This window comes from Oncorhynchus mykiss, chromosome 1 (assembly GCF_013265735.2).
Source record: "Oncorhynchus mykiss isolate Arlee chromosome 1, USDA_OmykA_1.1, whole genome shotgun sequence".
Taxonomy (NCBI): Eukaryota; Metazoa; Chordata; class Actinopteri; order Salmoniformes; family Salmonidae; genus Oncorhynchus; species Oncorhynchus mykiss.
In genome coordinates, this window is record NC_048565.1 from 34,260,587 (window position 1) to 34,288,073 (window position 27,487).

General features: G+C 42.9%; 1 protein-coding gene across 2 annotated transcripts; it reads left to right on the plus strand.

Annotated features, from left to right (window-relative positions):
* On the plus strand, nt 1-27,250 carry LOC110521723 (WASH complex subunit 1). Of its 2 annotated transcripts, none has more exons than XM_021599530.2 (11): nt 1-136; nt 8,574-8,714; nt 14,045-14,156; nt 14,258-14,404; nt 22,849-22,985; nt 23,079-23,214; nt 23,383-23,575; nt 23,691-23,849; nt 25,530-25,685; nt 26,316-26,384; nt 26,514-27,250. In XM_021599530.2, the coding sequence occupies exons 1-11, from the start codon at nt 54-56 to the stop codon at nt 26,660-26,662; spliced, it is 1,482 nt and encodes a 493-aa protein (XP_021455205.1). In that variant the 5' UTR covers nt 1-53; the 3' UTR covers nt 26,663-27,250. The 2 variants fall into 2 exon arrangements, with proteins under 2 accessions (XP_021455205.1, XP_036832302.1); XM_036976407.1 differs by lacking the exon at nt 1-136 and adding an exon at nt 2,025-2,174.
* Nucleotides 27,251-27,487: the final 237 nt, after the last annotated feature.

The following is a 27,487-nucleotide window of genomic DNA, read 5'->3' on the forward strand; positions in this document are numbered from 1 at the left end:
GTATAAGTGAGTTGTACTCCAGTCTAGTAGGTGGCGGTAATGTAACATATTGGATGCCAACCGACGTTAAGCCTCATCGAAGAAGAAGAAAGAACTCTCAGCGGCCGTGTACACACTATATGCTGTCAGTGGTCAGGTAAGACCAATGAAACATACATTAACTTAATTATATTATCGATCATAAGAAAGCTTAGTGATTATTTTAATAATTTGTGAGTGGCAGTGCCGAGATATGGGTCCACGGCCCTGGGGATGTAGCCGGGTAGCGTCTCTGCCGAGAGCGGGCATGATATGAGAAGCTCTCTGGTGTTAAGTATTTTCGTAGTGGAGAAATTCATGTAGACAGGATTTACATGGTCTCGCTGCACATTACTAATTAGTTAACTGGACAATGCTAACGTGACCTAGCTAGCTTGCTAAGAATGCTAACGTTGTCATATAATATGAGACATCAACATAAAGATGAGCTGTCAAGGCTGTTGCTTCACTCCCGAGTTAGTTATCTGTGTATATATATATATACAGTTATTGATTATCTGTGAAGGACAGCTGACAGAACATGCCTTCCTGGATCTGAGGGTGGGAAGTGGTAAACCCCGTCACATGACAGTCAGCCGAGACCGACACAGATGCCGCGTTCATGGACAGGTCGGAACTAGGAACCTCGGAAATGTTAGACTTGCTAACTGGTTGAGTTGCAACGCAGGTTTAGTATGACTCTCGAGGAGGCTGAAATGATATTTCGGCTTGGAAACGTTATATATTTTCAGGAGTCGGGTAATTGATTAAGGAAAGAGGATTGGAGGCAAAGAGAGAGGATTTTGAAAAGACTGAGGGATGCAGAGGATAAGTTTGAATCTGTTGAAGGTATCAGTAACAATAACCCTCTGTATGTCGAGGATGATTGGTGTCAAGTTCAGAGTGAGTCGGACGCCAGTTTGAGTTTTGGAGGTGAAATGGAAGGGGTAGAAGGTGTTGTGAGGAGCTCGAAGCCCGAGCCCTGCATTGATGGACATGGTTATGGTAAAGATACATTTGGTCCAGTGGGAGTGAGATTTTTTACGAGGTTGGAACCGGTCCCTTTGTCCTGTATTAGCGGACTGATATAGATGTCTTCAGCGCAGGCTATACATCTTTTCTGCATCCCCCTCCTCCCCGTCAGCAAAATAATCGCAGCACCCCCACCCCCAAACTATTTCCCGCGGCTGTGTGTAAAGGTGGAACAATTTTAAGTTGACGATTCCTGGTGTTTGTGCGATGGGGAGCTTGATGAAACAGAGGTGACAGTCTGTTCTTTTGAGATTTGATTCGGAGTCTTTATCTGACCAGTAATGTTAGGATATATGAGTTATACTGTTAAAGCTTTTATGCCGAATACACTGCAGAGTTACAGGTGTTGCGTTAATGGGCATGTTGCGGAAGTGTGTAGGAGGTTCCAAGATGTGGGAAGTGTGCAGGAGGACATGGGACAGAAGAATGTGTAGTTTCGGCGGGGAAAGTTGTGTAGGGGTGCCCATGTTGCAGGGGATCAACGGTGTCCTGTGTGAACGAGGCAGGTTGAGGTGGCCAGGGTCAGACTAGTACAAAAGATGTCCTATTTTGAGGCAGTGAAGAAGGTAGAGGAGAGTGGATCAAGGGTGAGGAATTCTGATAGGATCCTTGTGAATAGTACATCTGGTCCAGAATAGAGGGATAGGCCAATGAGTGATATATGTTTCAGCGAGGTTGGCTTCTTAGCGTTCATAGCAATGATTATCAACAGAAAATAGATGTTGTGGTGGTAGCTGCAGAGAAGTACTTGGGGGTACAAGATTTGACTTCAGAAGAGTTAGAGGGTGTGTTGAGTGGTAGTGTCCCGTCCTTTGTCGTTGGCCTGGGATAGGATCAGATAGGGTTCAGGTAGTGGAATAAGGTGGTGGGTATTAATGAATGTAGGGTTAGTTGGTATGGTAATAAAACATTATATTAGTATTTTTTTGTAAAATGTTCTCCCATTTCCCCTTTTCCCATTTTGTATCACAAAGTGTAATGGATTAATACTATAGTTCATCTGGAGGCGGTAATGCAACATATTGGATGCCAACCGTCGTTAAACTCCACAAAGAAGAAAGCTCAGAAGCAGCTATGACGTTAGCTACCCATCTTTGCTGACAGATGGTGAAAAGACAGAACGGGTAAAGCGGTTCGTTTCTGCATTCTGCTGTCAGAGAGAGAGAAAGAGTTCCATTAGCAATATCCCTTTGTCCCTGTGCCATCTGTCTCTCACAATTTAATTCAAAGAGCTTTATTGGTATGGGAGTCATATATTTACGTTGCCAAAGCAAGTGAAATGGATAATAAACAAAAGTGAAATAACCAATCATAAATGAACAGTAAACATTACACTCACAAGTTTCAAAAGAATAGACACATTTCAAATGTTATATTATGGCTATATACTCTCTCTTTTTTAACCTGTATTTAACAAGGTAGGTTAGTTGAGAACAAGTTCTCATTTACAACTGCGACCTGGCCAAGATAAAGCAAAGCAGTGCGACACAAACAACAACACAGAGTTACACATGGAGTAAACAAACATACAGTCAATAATTCAATAGAAAAAGTCTATATACAATGTGTGCAAATGAGGTAGGATAAGGGAGGTAAGGCAATAAATAGGCCATGGTGGAGAAATAATTACAAATATAGCAATTAAGTGAGTGATCGATGTGCAGAAGATGAGTGTGCAAGTAGAGATACTGGGGTGTAAAGGAGCAAAATAAATAACAGTATGGGAATGAGGTAGTTGGATGGGCTATTTACAGATGAGCCAGGTTGATTAGAAAGGCCTGCTCGCTGAAGTGATTAAGGGAGCGTTTGACAGTGATGAGGGGTGGTAATTTGACTGCAGACCCATTACGGACACAGGCAATGAGGCAGTGTTCGCTGAGATCCTGGTTGAAGACAGCAGAGGTGTATTTGGAGGGCAGGTTGGTTAGGGTGATATCAAATTTAATTTGTCACATACACATGGTTAGCAGATATTAATGTGAGTGTAGCGAAATGCTTGTGCTTCTAGTTCCGACAATGCAGTAATAACCAACGAGTAATCTAGCTAACAATTCCAAAACTACTACCTTATACACACAAGTGTAAAGGGATAAAGAATATGTACATAAAGATATATGAATGAGTGATGGTACAGAGCGGCATAGGCAAGATGCAGTAGATGGTATCAAGTACAGTATATACATATGAGATGAGTATGTAAACAAAGTGGCATAGTTTAGTGGCTAGTGATACATGTATTACATAAAGATGTAGTAGATGATATAGAGTACAGTATATGCTTATACATATGAGATAAATAGTGTAGGGTATGTAAACATTATATTAAGTAGCATTGTTTAAAGTGGCTAGTGATATATTTTTGTAGGCCGTCTCGTCGTTGTTGGTAATCAAGCCTACCACTGTTGTGTCGTTCGCAAACTTGATGATTGAGTTGGAGGCGTGCGTGGCCACGCAGTCGTGGGTGAACAGGGAGTACAGGAGAGGGCTCAGAACACACCCTTGTGGGGCCCCAGTGTTGAGGATCAGCGGGGTGGAGATGTTGTTACCTACCCTCACCACCTGGGGGCGGCCCGTCAGGAAGTCCAGTACCCAGTTGCACAGGGCGGGGTCGAGACCCAGGGTCTCGAGCTTGATGACGAGCTTGGAGGGCACTATGGTGTTAAATGCCGAGCTGTAGTTGATGAACAGCATTCTCACATAGGTATTCCTCTTGTCCAGATGGGTTAGGGCAGTGTGCAGTGTGGTTGAGATTGCATCGTCTGTGGACCTATTTGGGCGGTAAGCAAATTGGAGTGGGTCTAGGGTGTCTAAGTGAGTGCTACGGGGCAGTAGTCGTTTAGCTCAGTTACCTTAGCTTTCTTGGGAACAGGAACAATGGTGGCCCTCTTGAAGCATGTGGGAACAGCAGACTGGGATAGGGATCGATTGAATATGTCCGTAAACACACCAGCCAGCTGGTCTGCGCATGCTCTGAGGGCACGGCTGGGGATGCCGTCTGGGCCTGCAGCCTTGCGAGGGTTAACACGTTTAAATGTTTTACTCACCTCGGCTGCAGTGAAGGAGAGTCCGCATGTTTTGGTTGCGGGCCGTGTCAGTGGCACTGTATTGTCCTCAAAGCGGGCAAAAAAGTTATTTAGTCTGCCTGGGAGCAAGGCATCCTGGTCCGTGACTGGGCTGGTTTTCTTTTTGTAATCCGTGATTGACTGTAGACCCTGCCACATACCTCTTGTGTCTGAGCCGTTGAATTGCGATTCTACTTTTTCTCTATACTGACGCTTAGCTTGTTTGATTGCCTTGCGGAGGGAATAGCTACACTGTTTGTATTCGGTCATGTTTTCGGTCACCTTGCCCTGATTAAAAGCAGTGGTTCGCGCTTTCAGTTTCACGCGAATGCTGCCATCAATCCACGGTTTCTGTTTTGGGAATGTTTTAATCGTTGCTATGGGAACGACATCTTCAACGCACGTTCTAATGAACTCGCTGACCGAATCAGCGTATTCGTCAATGTTGTTGTCTGACGCAATACGAAACATATCCCAGTCCACGTGATGGAAGCAGTCTTGGAGCGTGGAATCAGATTGGTCGGACCAGCGTTGAACAGATCTCAGCATGAGGGTGCCCGTGTTTACAGATTTGGGGTTGTACCTGGTAGGTTCATTGATAATTTGTGTGCGATTGAGGGCATCAAGCTTAGATTGTAGGATGGCTGGGGTGTTAAGCCTGTCCCAGTTTAGGTCACCTAACAGCACAAGCTCTGAAGATAGATGGGGGGCATTCAATTCACATATGGTGTCCAGGGCACAGCTGGGGGCATAGCTGGTCTATAGCAAGCGGCAACGTTGAGAAACTTGTTTCTGGAAAGGTGGATTTTTAGAAGTAGAAGCTCAAATTGTTTGGGCACAGACCTGGATAGTAAGACAGAACTCTGCAGGCTATCTCTGCAGTAGATTGCAACTCCGCCCCCTTTGGCAGTTCTATCTTCTCTGAAAATGTTATAGTTAGGGATGGAAATTTCAGGATTTTTTGTGGTCTTCCTAAACCAGGATTCAGACACGACTAGGACATCCGGGTAGGCAGAGTGTGCTAAGCCAGTGAATAAAACAACTTAGGGAGGAGGCTTCTAATGTTAACATGCATGAAACCATGGCTTTTACGGTTACAGAAGTCAACAAATGAGAGCGCCTGGGGAGTGGGAGTTGAACTAGGCACTGCAGGGACTGGATTAACCTCTACATCACCAGAGGAACAGAGTAGGAATCGGTTACTGCTAAAGGCTATAAGACCTGGTCGTCTAGTACGTTCGGAACCGAGAGTGAAGGGAGCAGCTTTCTGGGCACGGTAGAGTAGATTTGATGCATAATGTACAGACGAAGGTATGGTAGGATGTGAACACAGTTGAGGTAAACCTATGCATTGAGTGACAATGAGAGAGCTATCGTCTCTAGAAACGTCATTTAAACCAGGTGAGGTCACCGCATGTGTGGGAGGTGGAACTAAAGGGTTATCTAAGGAGGGCTAGGGGCTCTGTAGTGAAATAAGGCAATAATTACTAACCAAAAGAGCAATGGACAAGGCATATTGACATTAGGGAGATTACAAGACGAGGACAAGATGTCTGACTGCTACGCCATCTTAGATCAGGATGATCTCTCTCTATTCAATTTAATGCAAAAAACTTTATTGGCATGGGGAACATGTGTTTACATTGCCAAAGCAAATGGAATAGGCAATTAACAAAAGGGAAATAAACAATCAGAAATTAAAAGTACACATTACACTCACAAAAGTTTTTAAAGAATAAAGACATTTCAACTGTTGTAACAGTCCGCAATTAGTTGAAGTATGAAAGGGAAAACAAAGATCACAGATAAATATACATTATATTTACAATGTTGTTTGTTCTCCACTAGTTGCCCTTTTTTTGTGACAACAGATCATATCTTGCTACTGTGGTGTCACTTCACCTAATAGATATGGGAGTTTATCAAGATTGGATTTGTTTTAATATTCTTTGTGGGTCTGTGTAATCTGAGGAAATTATGTATCTCTACTATGGTCACGCAATTGGCAGAAGGTGCAGCTCGGTTCCCACCTCATTTTTTGGGCAGTGGGCACAGACTGTCTTCCATTGAGAGCCAGGTCTGCCGATGGTCAGTCACAGTAGTCAGGTATTCTGCTACTGTGTACTCTCTGTTTAGGGAAAAATAACATTGTAGTTTGCTCTGTTTTGTAGTTGATTCTTTCCAATGTGTTAAGTAATTATCTCTTTGTTTTCTTTTGATTTGCATTGTTGTCCTGGAGCTCTGTTGAGTTTGTGAACAGAGTTCCTGTACCTGCAGGATGAGGGGACTTTATTCCAGGTTCATCTCTCTGTAGGTGAGGGCTTTGTTATAGGAGGTTTGAGAATCACTACTTTTTAGGTAGTTGTAGAATTTAATGCTCTTTTCTGGATTTTGATAATTAGCGGGAATCATCATAATTCTGCTCCACATTCATTATGTGGTGTTTTACACAGAGGTTGTTTTTGCAGAATTCTGCATGCAGTCTCAATTTGGTGTTTGTCCCATTTTTATTAATTATTGGTTGGTTAGTGGACCCCAGACCTCACAACCATATTGGGCAATGTGTTATAATAACTGATTCCACTCAGATCCTAATTGGTATGTTTTACATTTTTGTCATTTAGCAGACACTCTTATTTAGATTGATTTACAGTAGTGAATGCATATATTTTTGTTACTGGTTACTGGGATTCGAACCCACAACTCTGGCGTTACAAGTGCCAGGCTCTACCAACTGAGCCACACAGGTGTGTCAAATTTGATCTTTCTTTTGATGGTGTTGAAGGCCCTTCTTGCCTTGTCTCTCAGATTGTTCACATCTTTGTGGAAGTTAAATGTGGTGCTGGTCCTGGCAACTGGACCTTTTTTGGAACACCGTTATTGACTGTCAGAGCCCAAGTCTGAGAGAATCTATTCAGAAGATCTAGGTGCTGCGATAGGCCCTTCTAGTTTGGGGACAGAAGCACCAGATCATCTGCAAATAGTAAACATTTGACTACGGAGTCTAGTAGGGTGAGGCCAGGTGCTGCAGACTGTTCTAGTGCCCTCGCCAATTCGTTGATATACGCTGAACAAAAATATAAACACAATGTAAAGTGTTGTTCCCATGTTTCATGAGCTGAAATAAAAGATCCCAGAAATGTACCATATGCACAAAAAGCTTATTTCTCTAAAATGTTGTCCACAAATTTGTTTACATCCCTGTTAGGGAGAATTTCTCCTTTGGGAAGATAATCCATCCACCTGATGTGTGGCATATCAAGAAGCTGATTTAAACAGCATGGTCATTACACAATAAAAGGAAGGCCACTCTAAAATCTGCAGTTTTTTCAAACAACACAATGCCACCTCAAGTTTTGAGGGAGCATGCAAGTTGCATGCAGGAATGTCCACCAGAGCTGTTGCCAGAGAATTTAATGTTAATTTAAGCTGTTGCCATAGAATTTAATGTTAATTTAAGCCACCTGTTCCAGCATTTTCGCACAGCAATTGAAGAGGAGTGGGACAACATTCCACAGACCACAATCAACAGCCTGATCAACTCTACAAACATCTCGCAAAGGAGATGTTTTGCGCTGCATGAGGCAAATTATTGCCACACCAGATACTGACTTTTTGTTGTTGAATTTTACCCCCTTTTCTCCACAATTTCATGGTATCCAATTGTTGGTAGTTACTATCTTGTCTCATCGCTACAACTCCTGTACGGGCTCGGGAGAGACGAAGGTCAAAAGCATGCGTCCTCCCCAATTTCGTGGAATCTCTCCCGAGCCCGTACGGGAGTTGCAGCTAGCACTGCAATGCAGTGCCCTAGACCACTGCGCCACCCGGGAGGCCCTACTGACTGGTTTTCTGATCCACGCCTCAAACTTTTTTTAAGGTATCTGTGACCAACATATGTATAGCTGTATTCCCAGTCATTTGAAATCTATAGATTAGGACCTAATTAATTTATTTAAATTGACTGATTTCCTTATAAGAACTGTAACTCAGTAAAGTCTTTGAAATTGTTGTCTGTTGCGTTTTATATTTTTGTTCACTATATATGTTGAAGAGGGTGGGGCTCAAGCTGCATCCCTGTCTCACCCCCCGGCCCTGAGGAAAGAAATGTTTGTGTTTTTTTGCCAATTTTAACCTCACATTTGTTGTGTTCATGGATTTGATAATGTTGGATGTTTTCCCCCCCAACACCGCTTTCCATGAATTTATAATGCAGACCCTCATGCTAAATTGAGTCAAGCTGTTTTGAAATCAACAAAGCATGAAAAGGCTTTTGTTTTGTTTGTTTGTCAATAAGGGTGTGCAGGGTGAATACGTGGTCTGTCATACAGTAATTTGGTAAGAAGCCAATTTGACATTTGAGGAAATGTAGGAGTCTGCTGTCAATGATAATGCAGAGGATTTTCTCTCTCTCTCATTCATTCATCACTCACTCATTGTTTTGTGTATGTGTGTTTGTAGGATGAGTGTGAAGCAGTGTCTCGAGGGTCAGGTGTACTCTGTGCCTCTGATCCAGTCAGACCTGAGGAGGGAGGAGGCTGTTCACCAGATAGCAGATGCCCTGCTCTACCTAGAGACCATCTCTACTGACATCTTTACCAGGTACACACACACTGAGATCGAGGAGTATAAGTCGTCCAATAAGAGCATGTGCTATATGTGTTGTTTGGTAGCAAAGATCCTCCTGATTTATTCCATGCCATATTTTGGTATCTCAGATTGTTCAGGGAATTCTTACACAGAGACTTCATTGGCAGGAAGGATGTTCAACATGATTTTTACATTTGTATCACAAATCATTTTTGAGAAAATCATGATGAAAGTGGCCGTTTTAGGCTGTGAACTGTACACGATAAAGACAATATATTGGTGTCATTATACAATGCGCTTTCAAATATGAACTATGTCTAGATTCTGAAATACGTTTTCTTACATTGAGTTATTCAACATAAAAAATATTAATAGGAATATCTCAACCCTTTTTGATTTAGCTTATTTTTAGACATATTGCTTGAAACAATATACTCTTCAAACACATCAAATTTCCATAGTGGGCCTCTGGTACTTATAATGATATGACCCATCTTATACATAGAAATTAACAGTGGTTCCTCCTTTTTAAAAGTTGCGTCATACTGCAGCACATCTTGCGGGCTGCCACAGAGTTCAATGGCATGTTATTTAATTGTCAGCCAGTGTTACCATTAATGCTAGTTAGTGCTAGTTTGACCACCAGAGGGCATCTTTGAGAAGCATTTGATAGCCTTCAATAGTGGCTGTACTAGAGAATTTTAAAGCTTTTTTGTAAGAACGTCATAAATGGGATTGATTTTAAGAAATTTAGCTTAATTAATTTGATTAATATTATGGTGTTTCTATTTCCAAGTAAAACAAAACCCTCAGGGTTTCCGTTAGGATTGAACGGAAAATATGGCGCTGTCCAACGTGACGGTCGGGAGTAGGCTACAGTAGTAAGAGCATAGCATTCTAACTTCAATATACTTTTTAAATAAATAAGATCTACACCACTTTTAACAGCACATTACTCAACACTAGTGAGAGTCATGTCGCCTACGGTAGGCCTACAGTATATTGACAAATATTTTTTTAAATGACGTGACTCTCCGCCAATAATTACATTTAGAGGATTCTAAATGAATATCTAAGGGGCATTTTTCATTACGACAAATCTGATCTGTGAGAATATCTGAGGGGCTTTTATAAAATTCATGTCAGGATGAGCCTGCAAGAAGGGTACCACATGAGGGAGGAGGATGTTTTCCCTGTAACATACAGTGTTGAGATTGCCTGCAATGACAACAAGCTCAGTCCGATGATGCTATGACACACCGCCCCAGACCATGACGGACCCTCCACCTCCAAATTGATCCCGCTCCAGAGTACAGGACTCGGTGTAACGCTCATTCCTTCGACAATAAATGCAAATCCGACCATCACCCCTGGTGAGACAAAACTGCGACTCGTCAGTGAAGGGCGCTTTTTGCCAGTCCTGTCTTTTCCAGCGATGGTGGGTTTGTGCCCATAGGCGACGTTGTTGTACAACAGGCCTACAAGCCCTCAGTCCAGCCTCTCTCAGCCTATTGCAGACAGTCTGAGCACTGATGGAGGGATTGTGCGTTCCTGGTGTAACTCGGGCAGTTGTTGTTGCCATCCTGTACCTGCCCTGTAGGTGTGATGTTCAGATGTACTGCCCTAGCCACATCTGCAGTCCTCATGCCTCCTTGCACTATGCCTAAGGCACATTCACGCATATGAGCAGGGACCCTGGGCAGTTTTCTTTTGGTGTTTTTCAGAGTCAGTAGTAAGGCCTCTTTAGTGTCCTAAGTTTTCCTAACTGTGACCTTAATTGCCTATCGTCTGTAAGCTGTTAGTGTCTTAATGACCGTTCCACAGGTGCATGTTCATTAATTGTTTATGGTTCATTGAGCAAGCATGGGAAACGGTGTTTAAACCCTATTCAATGAAGATCTGTGAAGACAGATTTTTACAAATTATATTTGAAAGACAGGGTCCTGAAAAGGGGATGTTTCTTTTTTAGCTGAGTTTATATTGTCCTGCTAATAGCCCATCCTAGAAACGTGTTGGCGCTGCAGTACAGCGCCCTTAACCACTGCGCCACTCGGGAGGCCCATAGTCCTAACATTTCAACACCCTAATTGTAGTCTAAGTCTCTCTTAGAATAAAAACCTTAGTGTAACAACAGTTTTAGTAAGTAATACTGAAGTCGTGCACAATTATCAGTTTCTATTTTGGCTTATAGACACAGTAGCGCCTTGGGACCCAATAGCAAAATCCATGCTCTAACTCACCCTTGCGCTGGTCTGAAGCAATGAAGTAGTGACGCAGGGTACTGTACTAAACCACAAATAACCTCGTAAGTCCCGCAGCATAATCGCAAAACTTTTCGTTGAGCAACCACTGTACATTATAGGTCATTAACCAATCACAGCCCTCGTTTAGGATTGCACATTCAGTAAATCACCAGCAGGGGGAGTTCACTTTGAATCCATTTACCATTCAAATGTTATTGGTGCTCATGAAATTGATCAGAACATCAGAATTAGCAGAGAGCCCACTCTGGAAATAGTATGTACTTGAAGAGTATATTGTTCAAAACAATATGTCTTAAAATGAACAACAAAATGAACATCAAAAATGTCATTTTTATATGTAGATAAATGAATGTTAAAATGTTTTTTAGAATTAAGATACTCTATTTTAGAACTCACTATAAGGAGTATAATGACAGATGTTGTCTGTAGTATGTACAGTTCACAGATGATAGGGTCTAACAGAAGGCATGTATCAATCTAAAAAGGGCCAGAATGGCCATGATTTTCTCAAAAATAGTTTGTCATATAAAGTATCAAAAACATCCTTCCTTCTAATTTAGGTTTCTATGTGACAACAGACAAGTGCCTTCACTGACATTTTCAACTTCTCCCTGACCAATTACTCAAAGGTAACCTGCCTAAATGACTACCGCCCCGTAGCACTCACATCTGTAGCCATTAATTGCTTTGAAAGGCTGGTCATAGCTCACATCAATACCATCATTCCAGAAACGCTGGACCCACTCCAATTTGCATACCGCCCCAACAGATCCACAGATGATGCAATCTCAATTGCACTCAACAGTGCCCTTTCCCACCTGGACAAAAGGAACACGTGAGAATGATGTTCATTGACTACAGCTCAGCGTTCAACACCATAGTGCCCTCAACGCTCCTAACTAAGCTAAGAACCCTGGGACTGAACACCTCCCTCTGCAACTGGATCCTGGACTTACTGACTGGCCACCCTCAAGTGGTAAAGGTAGGCAATAACACATCTGATCCTCATACGGGAGCCCCTCAGAGGTGCGTGTTTAGTCCCCTCCTGTACTTGTTCACTCACCACTGCGTGGCCAAGCATAACTCCAACACCATCACTAAAATTGCTGATGACACAACGGTGGTAGGCCTGATCACGGACAATGATGAGACAGACTATCGGGAGGAGGTCAGAGACCTGGCAGGTATGGTGCCAGGACAACAACCTCTTCCCTCAACGTGCGCAAGACAAAGAAGCTGATCGGGGACTACAGGAAAAGAAGGGAAGAACACACCCCCATTGACATCGACAGGGTTATAGTAGAGCGGGTCGAGACCTTCAAGTTCCTTGGTGTCCATATCACTAACAAACTAGAATGGTCCAAACACACCAAGACAGTCGTGAAGAGGGGACGACAACGCCTATTCCCAATTGGGGAAACTGAAAAGATTTGGCATGGGTAGCCAGATCCTCAAAAGCTTCTACAGCTGCACCATCGAGAGCATCCTGACCGATTGCATCACCGCCTGGTATGGCAACTGCTCGGCATTCGACCGTAAGGCGATACAGAGGGTAGTGCGTATGGCCCAGTATATCACTGGGGGCAAGCTTCCTGCCATCCAGGACCCCTATACCAGGCGGTGTCAAAGGAAGGCCCAAAAAATTGTCAAAGACTCTAGCCACCCTAGTCATAGACTGTTCTCTCTGCTACTGCATGTCAAGCAGTACCAGAATGTCTAATCTAGGTCCAAAAGGCTCCATAACAGATTCTACCCCCAATCCATAAGAATGCTGAACAATTAATAAAACAATTATACCTGGACTATTTGCATTTTTTTTTTACACACTGCTGTTACTTGCTGTTTATTAGCTATCTATGTATAGTCACTTTACCCCTACCTACATGTACATGTTACCTCAATTACCTTGACTAACCTGTACCCCTGCACAATGACTCTGTTCCGGTACCCCCTGAAGATAGGCTCGTTATTGTGTTCCTTTTTCACTTTAGTTAATTTCTTAATATTTTCTTAACTGGTTAAGGGCTTGAAAGTAAGAATTTCACGGTAAGGTTGTTGTTGTATTCGGCACATGTGACAAGTACATTTGAGTTGATTTTGATTGGATTGACAGTCTCTCTCTCACACACACACATACTTCATCAGCAATGTTTCCTGTACATTGTGCCCTCTTAATGAACCTGGTACCTTTATACACATGGTTTGGGAATGCTCTCTGGTGTCTGTATTCTGGGATGAAGTAGCTTCGAACTTATCCACTCTGTTGTCAGAAAATATTCCTGCATCTCCTTTTGTTTGACTGATTTCTCTGTACTTCATTTATCTCTTTGTCAGAAGCGCAGTCTTCTTGCTGGCCAAACTGCTGCAAAAAAATATTGCAGTACGATGGAAGCCTCCAAACACTTTCTATCCGTCAATGTAAATGGATCCTCACTTTCTTGGATGTAATTGATTTGGAGCATTTTACTGCTTGCATTCATAGAGCTAAAAAAGACACTTTGAACCAATGTCTTAATGCCACTGAAACACTGATGTGTTGCTTTGATTTTTTAAAAATTTTATTTGTTAATTTGAACCATCTATTTTTATTTAATTTTGCCCCTAAGGTCCTCGACTGGGGTGGGATTGTGATGGGGGAGGGGGGTGTCACTTCATTTTGTATGTACAGTACCAGTCAAAAGTTTGGACACACCTACTCATTCCAGGTGACAACCTCGTGAAGTTGGTTGAGAGAATGCCAAGAGTTTGCAAAGCTGTCATCAAGGCAAAGGGGGGCTACTTTGAAGAATCTACAATCTAAAATATATTTTGATTTGTTTAGCACTTTTTTGGTTACTACATGATTCCATATGTGTTATGTCATAGTTTTGATGTCTTCACTATTATTCTGCAATGTAGAAAATAGTAAAAATAAAGAAAACCCCTTTAATGAGATAGGTGTGTCCAAACTTTTGACTGGTACTGTATTTATTCTTGTTTGCTGAATAAACATTTGATCACAAAAAAAAATCAGCAGAACATACACACACACACACCCACGCATTTACACTTTGAGTTTCCCCTGGTGTGTGTGTGTAGGGTGTCTGAGAGTGTAGAGCGGAATCGCTCTCAGCTGCAGAGTGTGACAGATCGGATCAGGCTGGCCCAGGCCCGCGTCGACAAGATCAAAGGCAGCAAGAAGGCCACCAAGGTAACACGCTTCACACACAGAGTTGCAGATATCTGCAAAACAGATTACTTACAATACTTTCGAGTACTACGAGATTTTGATGTGTGTGTGACAATGTGTAGGTGTTCTCCAGTGCTAAGTATCCAGCTCCAGATCGTCTCCAGGATTACTCCTCCATCTTCAGTGGAGCCACAGACCCCGCCTCCCAAACACGCCCCAGATACCACATACAGGCCAAACTACGACCCCTTGACGACAAGGCCCTGCAGGTAACACAGACAAACACACAAATATAATACTTTATTTGATCATCTGCAAAACATTGCAGTACAAAGAGGTCAAATCAAACTTTGTTTGTCACATGCACTCCGAATACAGCAAGTGTAGACCTTACTGTGAAATGCTTACTTACAAGCCCTTAACCAAGCCCTATTGACCAAATAAACTCTAGCTGAAAATAATAAAAAGTAACACAATAAAATAACAATAATGAGGCTATATACAGGGGGTACCGATATTGAGTGACTATGCTTAGGTAATAAACAGCGAGTAGCAACAGTGTACAAAACAAATGGAGGGGGGGGGGGTCAATGTAAATAGTCTGATGGCCATGTGATTAATTGTTCAGCAGTCTTATGGCTTGGGGGTAGAAGCTGTTAAGGAGCCTTTTGGTCCTAGACTTGGTGCTCCGGTACCGCTTGCCTTGCGGTAGCAGAGAATACAGTCTATGACTAGGGTGGCTGGAGTCTCTGATAATTTTATTGGCTTTCCTTTGACACCACTTAGTATATAAGTCCTGGACGGCAGGAATCTTGGCCCCAGTAATGTACTGGGCCGTATGCACGACCCTCTGTATCACCTTACGGTCAGATGCCGAGCAGTTGGTTGCCATACCAGGTGGTGATGCAACCGGTAAGGATGCTCTCGATGGTGCAGCTGTAGGACTTTTTGAGGATCTGGGGACTCACGCCAAATCTTCTCAGTCTCCTGAGGGGGAAAAGTTGTCGTCGTGCCCTCTTCACAACTGCCTTGGTGTCTTTGGACCATGATAGTTTGTTGGTGATGTGGACACCAAGGAACATAACTCTCGACCTGCTCCACTACAGCCCCGTCGATGTTAATGGGGGCTTGTTCGGCCCGACTTTTCCTGTAGTCCACAATGATGGTGTAATTGTGTTTGGCCACGCAGTCGTGGGTGAACAGGGAGTACAGGACGGGACTAAGTACACACCCCTGAGGGCCCCAATGTTGAGAATCAGCGTGGCAGACGTGTTGTTGCCTACCCTTACCACCTGGGGGCGGTCCGTCAGGAAGGCCAGGATCCAGTTGCAGAGGGAGGTGTTTTATCCCAGGATCCTTAGCTTAGTGATGAGCTTTGCGGGCACTATGGTGTTGAACGCTGAGCTGTAGTCAATGAACAGCATTCTCACATATGTGTTCCTTTTGTCCAGGCGGGATAGGGCAGTGTGGAGTGCGATTGAGTCATCTGTGAATCTGTTGGTGCGGTATGCGAATTAGAGTGGGTTTAGGGCAGTGGTTCCCAAACTTTTTATAGTCCAGTACCCCTTCAAACATTTAGCCTCCAGCTAGATACCCCCTCTAGCACCAGGGTCAGCGCGCTCTCAAATGTTGTTTTTTGCCATTGTTATAAGCCTGCCACACACACTATATGATACATTTATTAAACATAAGAATAAGTGAGTTTTTGTCACAACACAGGTCGTGGGAAGTGACAAAGAGCACTTATAGGACCAGGGCACAAATAATAATATAATGATAATAAATAATTTTGCTCTTTTTTTAACCATCTTACATATAAAACCTTTTGTTCATTGAAAATTGTGAATAACTCATCACAGGTTAATGAGAAGGGTATGCTTGAACTCTGCAATGTTGGGTTGTATTGGAGAGAGTCTGCCTTTAATCATTTTCCACACACAGTCTGTGCCTCTTTAGTTTTCTTGCTAGTGAGGGCCGAGAATCCACTCTCACATAGGTACGTGGTTGCAAAGGACAACAGTGTCTTAACAGCGCGATTTGCCAAGGCAGGATACTCTGAGCGCAACCCAATCCAGAAGTCTGGCAGTGGCTTCTGATTAAATTCAATTTTCACAGAACCGCTTGTTGCAATTTCGATGAGGCTCTCTTGTTCAGATATCGGTAAGTGTACTGGAGGCAGGGCCTGAAAGGGATAATGAATCCAGTTGTTTGTGTCATCCATTTCGGGAAAGTACCTGCGTAATTGCAAAAAAAAGTGTCAAGACTTTTCCCCTTGATAACCAGCACACTTCTGTATGTTGTAAAAGCGTTACATGATCGCTGCCCGTATCATTGCATAGTGCAGAAAATACATGGGAGTTCAGGGTCCTTGCTTTAACAAAGTTAAACATTTGTCTTTTGTCTTTCAAGCTGTCAGGCATTCCCTTGGCAGCAAGAGCCTCTCGTGGATGCTGCAGGGTACCCAAGTAGCATTGGGAGCAACTGCTTGCATGTGCGTTACCACTCCACTATGTCTCTCTGTCATGGCTTTTGTGCCATCAGTACAGATACCAACATGAGCAGCAGCTACGTTTAGCTACATACGGATCGTTAGTGGAATTCCCAGGACAGAGAAACGGTTAATGTGATTGGATGTTAATTATTTGACTAGGCTACCTGTATTTGACATTGTGTTGTTATTTTGCTCAACACTAAATGGTTTAATTTGATTTTTGGCAGTGAAACTCGGCTACTCAGGACTGTTTGAAAGTGTGAAGATAGATGTCCCCTCCTACCTACCAGACCTGCCAGGCATAAAAAAAAAAAAATGTGAATCACATTTGGCATTGCACCCAGTTTGGGAATACCTGGTCTTGGGTATCCTGGAGGATGCTGTTGATGTGAGCCTTGACCAGCCTTTCAAAGCACTTCATGGCTACCGATGTGAGTGTTACGGGGCAGGAATAATTTAGGCAGGTTACCTTCGCTTCCTTGGGCACATGGACTATGGTGGTCTGCTTGAAACATATAGGTATTACAGACTCGGTCAAGGAAAGGTTGAAAATGTCAGTGAAGACACTTGCCAGTTGGTCCGCACATGCTTTTAGTACACGCCCTGGTAATCTGTCTGGCCCCGCGGCTTTGTGAATGTTGACCTGTTTTTAAAGGTCTTGCTCACATCGGCTACCGAGAGCATTATCAAACAGTCATCTAGAACAGCTGGTGCTCTCATGCATGCTTCAATGTTGCTTGCCTCGAAGTGAGCATAAAAGGCATTTAGCTCGTCTGGTAGGCTCACATCACTGGACAGCTCGCGTCTTGGTTTCCCTTTGTAGTCCATAATAGTTTTCATGCCCTGCCAAATCCGACGAGCGTCAGAGCCGGTGTAGTAGTCAATCTTAATCCTGTATTGACGCTTTTCTTGTTTGATGGTTCGTCTGAGGGCATAGCGGGATTTCTTATAAGCATACAGATTGCTGGATTTTGGACACAGAAAGCACTGTCTCCTCCTCAGCTAAAGCTGCCCTTTACAGCTGATATACAGTGCCTTGCGAAAGTATTCGGCCCCCTTGAACTTTGCGACCTTTTGCCACATTTCAGGCTTCAAACATAAAGATATAAAACTGTATTTTTTTGTGAAGAATCAACAACAAGTGGGACACAATCATGAAATGGAACGACATTTATTGGATTTCTTAAACTTTTTTTAACAAATCAAAAACTGAAAAATTGGGCGTGCAAAATTATTCAGCCCCCTTAAGTTAATACTTTGTAGCGCCACCTTTTGCTGCGATTACAGCTGTAAGTCGCTTGGGTATGTCTCTATCAGTTTTGCACATCGAGAGACTGACATTTTTTTCCCATTCCTCCTTGCAAAACAGCTCGAGCTCAGTGAGGTTGGATGGAGAGCATTTGTGAACAGCAGTTTTCAGTTCTTTCCACAGATTCTCGATTGGATTCAGGTCTGGACTTTGACTTGGCCATTCTAACACCTGGATATGTTTATTTTTGAACCATTCCATTGTAGATTTTGCTTTATGTTTTGGATCATTGTCTTGTTGGAAGATAAATCTCCGTCCCAGTCTCAGGTCTTTTGCAGACTCCATCAGGTTTTCTTCCAGAATGGTCCTGTATTTGGCTCCATCCATCTTCCCATCAATTTTAACCATCTTCCCTGTCCCTGCTGAAGAAAAGCAGGCCCAAACCATGATGCTGCCACCACCATGTTTGACAGTGGGGATGGTGTGTTCAGGGTGATGAGCTGTGTTGCTTTTACGCCAAACATAACGTCTTGCATTGTTGCCAAAAAGTTCCATTTTGGTTTCATCTGACCAGAGCACCTTCTTCCACATGTTTGGTGTGTCTCCCAGTTGGCTTGTGGCAAACTTTAAACGACACTTTTTATGGATATCTTTAAGAAATGGCTTTCTTCTTGCCACTCTTCCATAAAGGCCAGATTTGTGCAATATACGACTGATTGTTGTCCTATGGACAGAGTCTCCCACCTCAGCTGTAGATCTCTGCAGTTCATCCAGAGTGATCATGGGCCTCTTGGCTGCATCTCTGATCAGTCTTCTGCTTGTATGAGCTGAAAGTTTAGAGGGACGGCCAGGTCTTGGTAGATTTGCAGTGGTCTGATACTCCTTCCATTTCAATATTATCGCTTGCACAGTGCTCCTTGGGATGTTTAAAGCTTGGGAAATATTTTTGTATCCAAATCCGGCTTTAAACTTCTTCACAATAGTATCTCGGACCTGCCTGGTGTGTTCCTTGTTCTTCATGATGCTCTCTGCGCTTTTGACGGACCTCTGAGACTATCACAGTGCAGGTGCATTTATACGGAGACTTGATTACACACAGGTGGATTGTATTTATCATCATTAGTCATTTAGGTCAACATTGGATCATTCAGAGATCCTCACTGAACTTCTGGAGAGTGTTTGCTGCACTGAAAGTAAAGGGGCTGAATAATTTTGCACGCCCAATTTTTCAGTTTTTGATTTGTTAAAAAAGTTTGAAATATCCAATAAATGTCGTTCCACTTCATGATTGTGTCCCACTTGTTGTTGATTCTTCACAAAAAAATACAGTTTTATATCTTTATGTTTGAAGCCTGAAATGTGGCAAAAGGTCGCAAAGTTCAAGGGGGACGAATACTTTCGCAAGGCACAGTATGTATAGTTTAAATGCACAGCTTTATAGCAGTATAGTCCTAGCTGTTTAGATAAAGCCAAAAAGGCATGGTCATATTTCATTTAACTCAAGATACACGACTGTTCAAAAGTTTGGGGTCACTTAGAAATGTCCTTGTTTTTGAAAGAAAACATGTTTTTGTCCATTAACCTCTCTGATCTCCCAAACCCGGATCCGGTATCGTGACTACAGCCTCAAGCTCATTACCATAACGCAACGTTAACTATTCATGAAAATCGCAAATTAAATTAAATAAATATGCCATCTCTCAAGCTTAGCCTTTTGTAAACAACACTGTCATCTCAGATTTTCAAAATATGCTTCTCAACCATAGGAAAACAATAATTTGTGTAAAAGTAGCTAGCTAGCGTAGCATTTAGCGTTAGCATTAGCGTTAGCATCCAGCACGCAACATTTCAACAAAAACATAAAAGCCTTCAAATAAAATCATTTACCTTTGAAGAACTTCTGATGTTTTCAATGAGGATACTCTCAGTTAGATAGCAGATGCTCAGTTTTTCCAAAAAGATTCTTTGTGTATTAGAAAACATGAAAACATGGCAAATGTTGTTTAGAATCAATCCTCAAGGTGTTTTTCACATATCTCTTCATTGATATATCGTTCTTGGACGCATGGTTTCTCCCCTCAATCCAATGGAAAAGTACAAGCAGCTGGCAATTGCGCACCGAATTCCACGCAGGACACCAGGCGGACACTTGGAAAATGTAGTCTCTTATGGTCAATCTTCCAATGATATGCCTACAAATACGTCACAATGCTGCTAACACATTGGGGGAACGACAGAAAGTGTAGGCTCATTCCTTGCGCAATCACAGCCATATAAGGAGACAATGGAAAACAGAGCTTCAGAAATTCTGCTCATTTCCTGGTTGACGCATCATCTTGGTTTCGCCTGTAGAATGAGTTCTGGGGCACTTACAGACAATATCTTTGCAGATTCTGAAACTTTAGAGTGTTTTCTTTCAAAAACTGTCAAGAATATGCATAGTCGAGCATCTTTTCGTGACAAAATATCGCGCTTAAAACGGGAACGTTTTTTATCCAAAAATGAAATAGCGCCCCTAGAGATCAAAGAGGTTAAAATAACATTAAATTGATCAGAAATGCAGTGTAGACATTGTTTGTGTTGTAAATAACTGTTATAGCTGGATATTTTTTTATGGATAACTACATAAGTGTACAGAGGCCCATTATCTAGGCAGAGTTGCAAAGAAAAAGCCATATCTCAGACTGACAAATTAAAGATTAAGATGGGCAAAAGAACACAGACACTGGACAGAGGAACTCTGCCTTAGAAGGCCAGCATCCCGGAGTCGCATATTCACTGTTGACGTTGAGGCTGGTGTTTTGCGTGTACTATTTCATGAAGCTGCCAGTTGAGGACTTGTGAGGTGTCTGTTTCTCAAACTAGACACTAATGTACCTGTCCTCTTGCTCAGTTGTGCACCGGGGTCTCCCACTCCTCTTTCTATTCTGGTTAGGGCCAGTTTGTGCTGTTCTATGAAGGGAGTAGTACAGTGTTGTACGAGATCTTCAATTTCTTGGCAATTTCTCGCATGGAATAGCCTTAATTTCTCAGAACAAGAATAGACTGATGAGTTTCAGAAGAAAGTTATTTGTTTCTAGCCAATTTGAGCCTGTAATCGAACCCACAAATGCTGATCCTCCAGATACTCAACTAGTCTAAAGAAGGCCAGTTTTATTGCTTCTTTAATCAGCACTACAGTTTTCAACTGTGCTAACATAATTGCAAAAGGGTTTTCTAATGATCAAGTAGCCTTTTAAAATGATAAACCTGGATTAGCCTACACAATTTGCCATTGGAACACAAGTGATGGTTGCTGATAATGGGCCTCTGTACGCCACTGTAGATATTCCATACAAAATCAGCCGTTTCCAGCTACAATAGTCATTTACAACATTAACAATGTCTACACTGTATTTCTGATCAATCTGATGTTATTTTAATGGACTTATAATGTGCTTTCATTTAAAAAAAAACAGGTGACCCCAAGCTTTTGAACGGTAGTGTACATTCTGCTCCACTCAACCGTACAGCTGAGTCCACAGGTATTTAACAGCTGCATAGACAAACTTGGGGACTGAGGTGATGGGTTTTGACCTGGCTGGGAGACAGCTACCGCTAGATTAGGCTCTGACCTGACTTGACCTGCCTGAGGACAGACCTGTTCTCACCTGGGGACATGACATGAGAAGCCCTGACTAAAACTACCCTCAGGAAACTACTGTGTGCGTGTAGTGGTGGAAAAAGTACTCAATTGTCATACTTGAGTAAAAGTAAAGATACCTTTAGTAGAAAATGACTCAAGTGAAAGTCACCCAGTAAAATAATTCTTGAGTAAAAGTTTGAAAGTATCTTGTTTTAAATACTTAAGTAAAGTGGTGGAAAAAGTACTCAATTGTCATACTTAAGTAAAAATAAATTCTACACATGAAATTCCTTTATATTAGGCATACCAGAAGGCACAATGTCCTTGTTTTTGTATTTACAGACAGCCAGGGGTCCCACTAAAACACTCAGACATAATTTACAAATGCAGTATTTGTGTTTAGTGAGTTTCCACCAGATCAGAGGCAGTAGGGATGACAACATGTTATATTGACAGGTATATGAATTGGACCGTATTACTCTCCTGCCTGAGCATTTGAAATATATTGAGTACTTTTGGGTGTCAGGGTATTTTTACTTAGTTACTTTACACCACAGTTGTGTGTGTGTGTGTGTGTGTGTGTGTGTGTGCACCTTAGCTCAGCAGTGAAGTTGTGTGTTTATTGATAGTGAACACCCATGAGATCTCCCTCCCTGCCGGAATCGAAAACTTCCAGGAACAGTAGTATTTTGTGCTGTTTGAGAGAGAGGGGGAGAAAGATGTGGAAAACAATATTTCCTGTGTGCTTCCCTGGCTCAGAGATGTATTATTTATGAAGCCTCATGCGCTGCGGAGAGAGGGAGCGATTGAGGGAGAGAGAAATAGACAGAGGCTGATGACGAAAAGGGAAAGAGTGGGAGTTATTCATGTGGTTTGGAGTCTGGTTGTGTGCAGACACCAAACCACAGGGTATTTGAATCAGTCTTTGAATCTGCATCTCTCTCTTTTGCCTACAAGGCTGTCTCTATCAAAAGCTACTACTCTAACTATTTTTTTATTTTTTTGATTAATATTATTGTATTTAGATTGTTTTCTATTGTGTTGTTGAATGTATGTTTGTTTATTCCATGTGTAACTCTGTGTTGTTGTTTGTGTCGCACTGTTTTGCTTTATCTTGGCCAGGTCACAGTTGTAAATGAGAACTTGTTCTCAACTAATCTACCTGGTTAAATAAAGTTGAAATAAAAAAACTCTTTCTTTGTTCAAAACAGAGGTGGAAAGCAATGCTAATGCATGTTTATGTCTGGTGGCCATTTTGTGTTTTTTAAAGAAAAGTAGGTTCTTACCAGACTCATTTAATATCGGTCTTCTCTTGTTTTACACCCCCTGTCTCTACATCCCCCTCTAGGAGAAGTTGTGTTATTACCCGGTGTGTGTGAGCAGTAAGAAGCGTTCAGAGGATGAGACCGAGGAGGGGCTGGGCGGTCTGCCTCGAAACATCTCCTCTGTCAGCTCTCTGCTGCTGTTTAATACTACAGAGAACCTGTTAGTACACACACACACACACACACACACACACACACACACACACACACACACTCAACACACACTCCTCTAACTGTTTGTGTATGTGTTTAGGTATAAGAAGTATGTGTTCCTGGACCCCCTGGCGGGGGCGGTGACTAAAACACACACCACCCTGGAGACAGAGAAGGAAGAGAAACCATTTGACGCTCCGCTATCCATAACCAAGAGAGAACAGCTGGAGAGACAGGTACACACACATCGTACACACACACTCCGTTACATGTGTTCACTAAAGAACTGGAGGCCTGAAAGATTATTTCAAAGGGCCTTGCAAACAGGTTAAAGTGTACCTTTGAATTAGGACACTTTCTCTCTCCCTTCTTCTCTCATTCCCTCTCCATCTGTCCCCCTGTAGACAGCAGAGAGCTACTTCTATGTTCCAGACCTGGGTCAGGTCCCAGAGATAGACGTCCCCTCCTACCTACCAGACTTGCCAGGCATTGCTGACGACTTGTCCTACAGCCAAGACCTGGGGCCAGGCATCGCACCCTCTGGACCAACACACACCTTCCCTGAACTACCGACCTTCACTGGGGAGGACATGTCTGGTACACACGCTGTTTCTATTGTGTGGATTATATAGAAGTTTTCCTGGAAATCGGTCATGTCAACTTACGGAACTGTTTCTATTGGTTGATGTTTTGTTGTTTGTTTGTGTTACAGGTTCTCAGTTCCAAGTTGCAGTCCCGCCTCCTCCCCCTCCTCCCCCACCAGAGCCCACACACACCCCCGCCCCTCCCCCTGGTCTCCCCCCTCCTCCACCTCCTCCCCCACCTCCACCTGCAGAGAGCCCTGCTGAACCCAACCGCACTCGGAGCACAGGTACCACACACACACACACACGCACACACTACACACAGTACATTCGGAAAGTATTCAGACCCCTTCACTTTCCACATTTTGTTACGTTACAGCCTTATTTGAACATGTATAAAAAAATATATATTCTTCATCAATCTACACGCAATACCCTATAATGACAAAGTAAAAACAGGTTTTTAGACATTTTTGCAAATGTATTTAAAAAAAAAACGGAAATATTACATTTACATAAGTATTCAGACCCTTTACTCAGTACTTTGTTGAAGCACCTTTGGCAGTGATTACAGCCTCAAGTATTCTTGGGTATGACACTACAAGCTTGGCTCACCTGTATTTGGGGAGTTTCTCCCATTCTTCTCTGCAGATCCTTTCAAGCTCTTTCAGGTTGAAAGGGGAGCGTCGCTGCACAGCTATATTCAGGTCTCTCCAGAGATGTTCGATCGGGTTCAAGTTCGGGCTCTGGCTGGGCCACTCAAGGACATTCAGAGACTTGTCCCCAAGCCACTACTGCGTTGTCTTGGCTGTGTACTTACTATCGTTGTCCTGTTGGAAGGTAAACCTTTGCCCAAATCTGGGGTCCTGAGCACTCTGGAGCAGGTTTTCATCAAGGGTCTGTCTTTACTTTGCTCCGTTCATCTTTCCCTCGATCCTGAATTGTCTCCCAGTCCCTGCCACTAAAAAACATCCCCACAGCATGATGCTGCCACCACCATGCTTCACCGTAGGGATGGTGACAGGTTTCCTCCAGACATGACGCTTGGCATTCAGGCCAAAGAGTTTAACTTGGTTTCATCAGACCAGATAATCTTGTTTCTCATTGTCTGAGAGTCCTTTGGGGGCCTTTTTGCAAACTCCAAGGGGCTGTCATGTGCCTTTTACTGAGGAGTAGCTTCTGTCTGGCCACTCTATCATAAAGGCCTGATTGGTGGAGTGCTGCAGAGATGGTTGTGCTTCTGGAAGGATTTCCCATCTCCACAGGAACTCTGGAGCTCTGTCAGAGTGACCATTGGGTTCTTGGTCACCTCTCTGACCAAGGCCCTTCCCTCCCGATTGCTCAGTTTGGCCGGGCGGCCAGCTCTAGGAAGACTCTTGATGGTTCCAAACTTCTTCCATTTAAGAATTATGGATGCAAGTGTGTTCTTGGGGACCTTCAATGCTGCAGAAATTGTTTTTTTTACCCTTCCCCAGATCTGTGCCTCGATACAATCCTGTCTCGGACATCTACAGACAATTCCTTTGACCTCATGGCATGGTTTTTGCTCTGACATGCACTGTTAACTGTGGGACCTTGTATAGACAGGTTTGTGCCTTTCCAAATCATGTCCAATGAATTGAATTTACCACAGGTGGACTCCAAGTTGTAGAAACATCTCAAGGATGATCAATGGAAACAGGATGCACCTGATCTCTATTTCGAGTCTCAAAGCAAAGGGTCTGAATACTTATTTCTGTTTTTAATCAATTTGCTAAAATTTCTAAAAACCTGTTTCAGCTTTCTCATTATGGGGTATTGTGTGTAGATCGATGAGGGGGAAAAAATAATTTAATACATTTTAAAATAAGTCTGTAACGTAACAAGATGTGGAAAAAGGGAAGGGGTCTGAATACTTTCCGAATGCACTGTATGTAAGTATACACACACACACACACACTCCTCTCCAACTGTGTGTTTACGTCTAGCTCCTGTAGCGGGGGCTCCCGGCGAGGTGGTTGAATCAAACAGCCGGGCCAGTCTACTAGAGTCCATCCGCAACGCTGGAGGCATCGGCAAGGCCAAACTACGCAACATCAAAGAACGCAAGATGGAAAAGAAGAAACAGAAGGAACAGGAACAAGGTAAGAGAAAAAGAGGAGGAGTGAGAGGGGAGAGGTGGTGGGGAGAGAGAGGAAGAAGAAGAATAGAGGGAGAGAGAAATAAACAGATTGCCGTTGGTTGAGTGTCTTGGTTCTCCACTTGAATAACAAGCGAGAAATCAGTCTTGAATCTGGTGACTCTTTGAGAGCATGTAGCACCAACAGAGCAATGCTACCTGCCTCCAGTTCTTTAACTTACAGAGCATATTTGGGACATAGGTAACCCTGTGGTGTGTCTTTACACACACTAACACTAACTAGTCATAGAGAACAGCTCAGGGCTGCATGACCTTTAGATGTATAAACATCACCTTCTTATCTCTATGACATTTGCTGTGAGCGCGTGTGAGGGAGCGAGAAAATGTGTGAGAGTAAGTCCCGTCATCATTGCTGGTTCAGTTGCTGCCGGGCCACCAACATTTAACAGTTGGGTTCATTTGAGCAAGTCATGAAAACTACTACAGTTGTTCACCAGCTATACTATTTATGTAGTATGTAGCTACAGTAATGTAACTTCTCTGGTCTCTCTCCACTGTACTAAAAGGACATAGAAATGGAATCCATCATCTCTGCTTCACTGCTTTCTTACTGTGTTCTCCCTCCCTCTCTCAGTGGTAGCAGCAGCCAGTGGAGGAGACTTCATGTCAGATCTCTTCAATAAGTTGGCGATGCGAAGGAAAGGTAAGCACATCCCTCTCCCTGCCTGTCCCTCCCTCCTTTGCTCATCTCCCCTGGGTTATTGTCGTAAAGGCTCTGATAATGGTGCATAAGTATTTCTGTGTCGGTGATCGTGGTGTGTGTGTTTCCTAGGTATCTCTGGTAAGGGTCCTGGAGGCGGGGACTCTGGGGAGGGCCCAGCTGGTTCTGGCAGCGCATTCGCTAGGATGTCCGATGTAATCCCGCCTCTTCCTGCCCCCCATCAGCCAACCGCTGAAGACGAGGACGACTGGGAGGCCTAACAACTGAGACATGCCAATCAGAACCAATGGAACTCTGAGCACATATAGCTCTAAGCCAATCAGAGAACAGAATACTGAGGCGATTCTGAGGGATGAAGCTAACGCTTGTTGAGGAGAGGTAATGCTGTGTTGTCAGTGGGTTGAGTTTCTTCCAGATGATAGACAATGGTGGCATTCCAGGTCGTAGCATAACTTCAATAAAGACCGGGAATGCCACTGGTTTCTTTGCAGATTATATGGTTGTTTGACGATAGTGACATGGTCCCTACGTATGCAATCAGCCGCAATTCCAGTGCCTGCCATGTATTTGACCCAGGTGTGTTATATAGTTCAGTGACTCCCTCTGTTGGTTTTCTGTAGTTTTGATCAACACACAGGAACCATCACGGACTGATCTTTACTGAGAAAAGGAAAGGACAAACAACTACAGGAGAAAAGTCAGACCTCATCTCAGCATTGTAAAGATGTTTAATAAAGTAACATGTAAATATTACATCATGTGTAACACCACACTAAAGTAGCAGAACATTTCAATCAAAATGTTAACACATTTCCTTCAATAAATGGCTTTTTGCATTTAAAATAAAACTGTCAGTGGAGAGTTGACTGATCTGTACTGCTGGAGAGGTGTGTGTGAGACAGACAGTGCCTAAACCTGCAGTGCCTTCAGAAAATATTCACATCCCTTGACTTTCCCCACCTGTTGTTACAAAGTGGGATTAAAATGGATTTAATTGTCATTTTGTTGTCAATGATCTACACAAAATACGAAAAATAAAACATCTTAAATATTTAAGTATTTAACCCCCTAAGTCAATACATGTT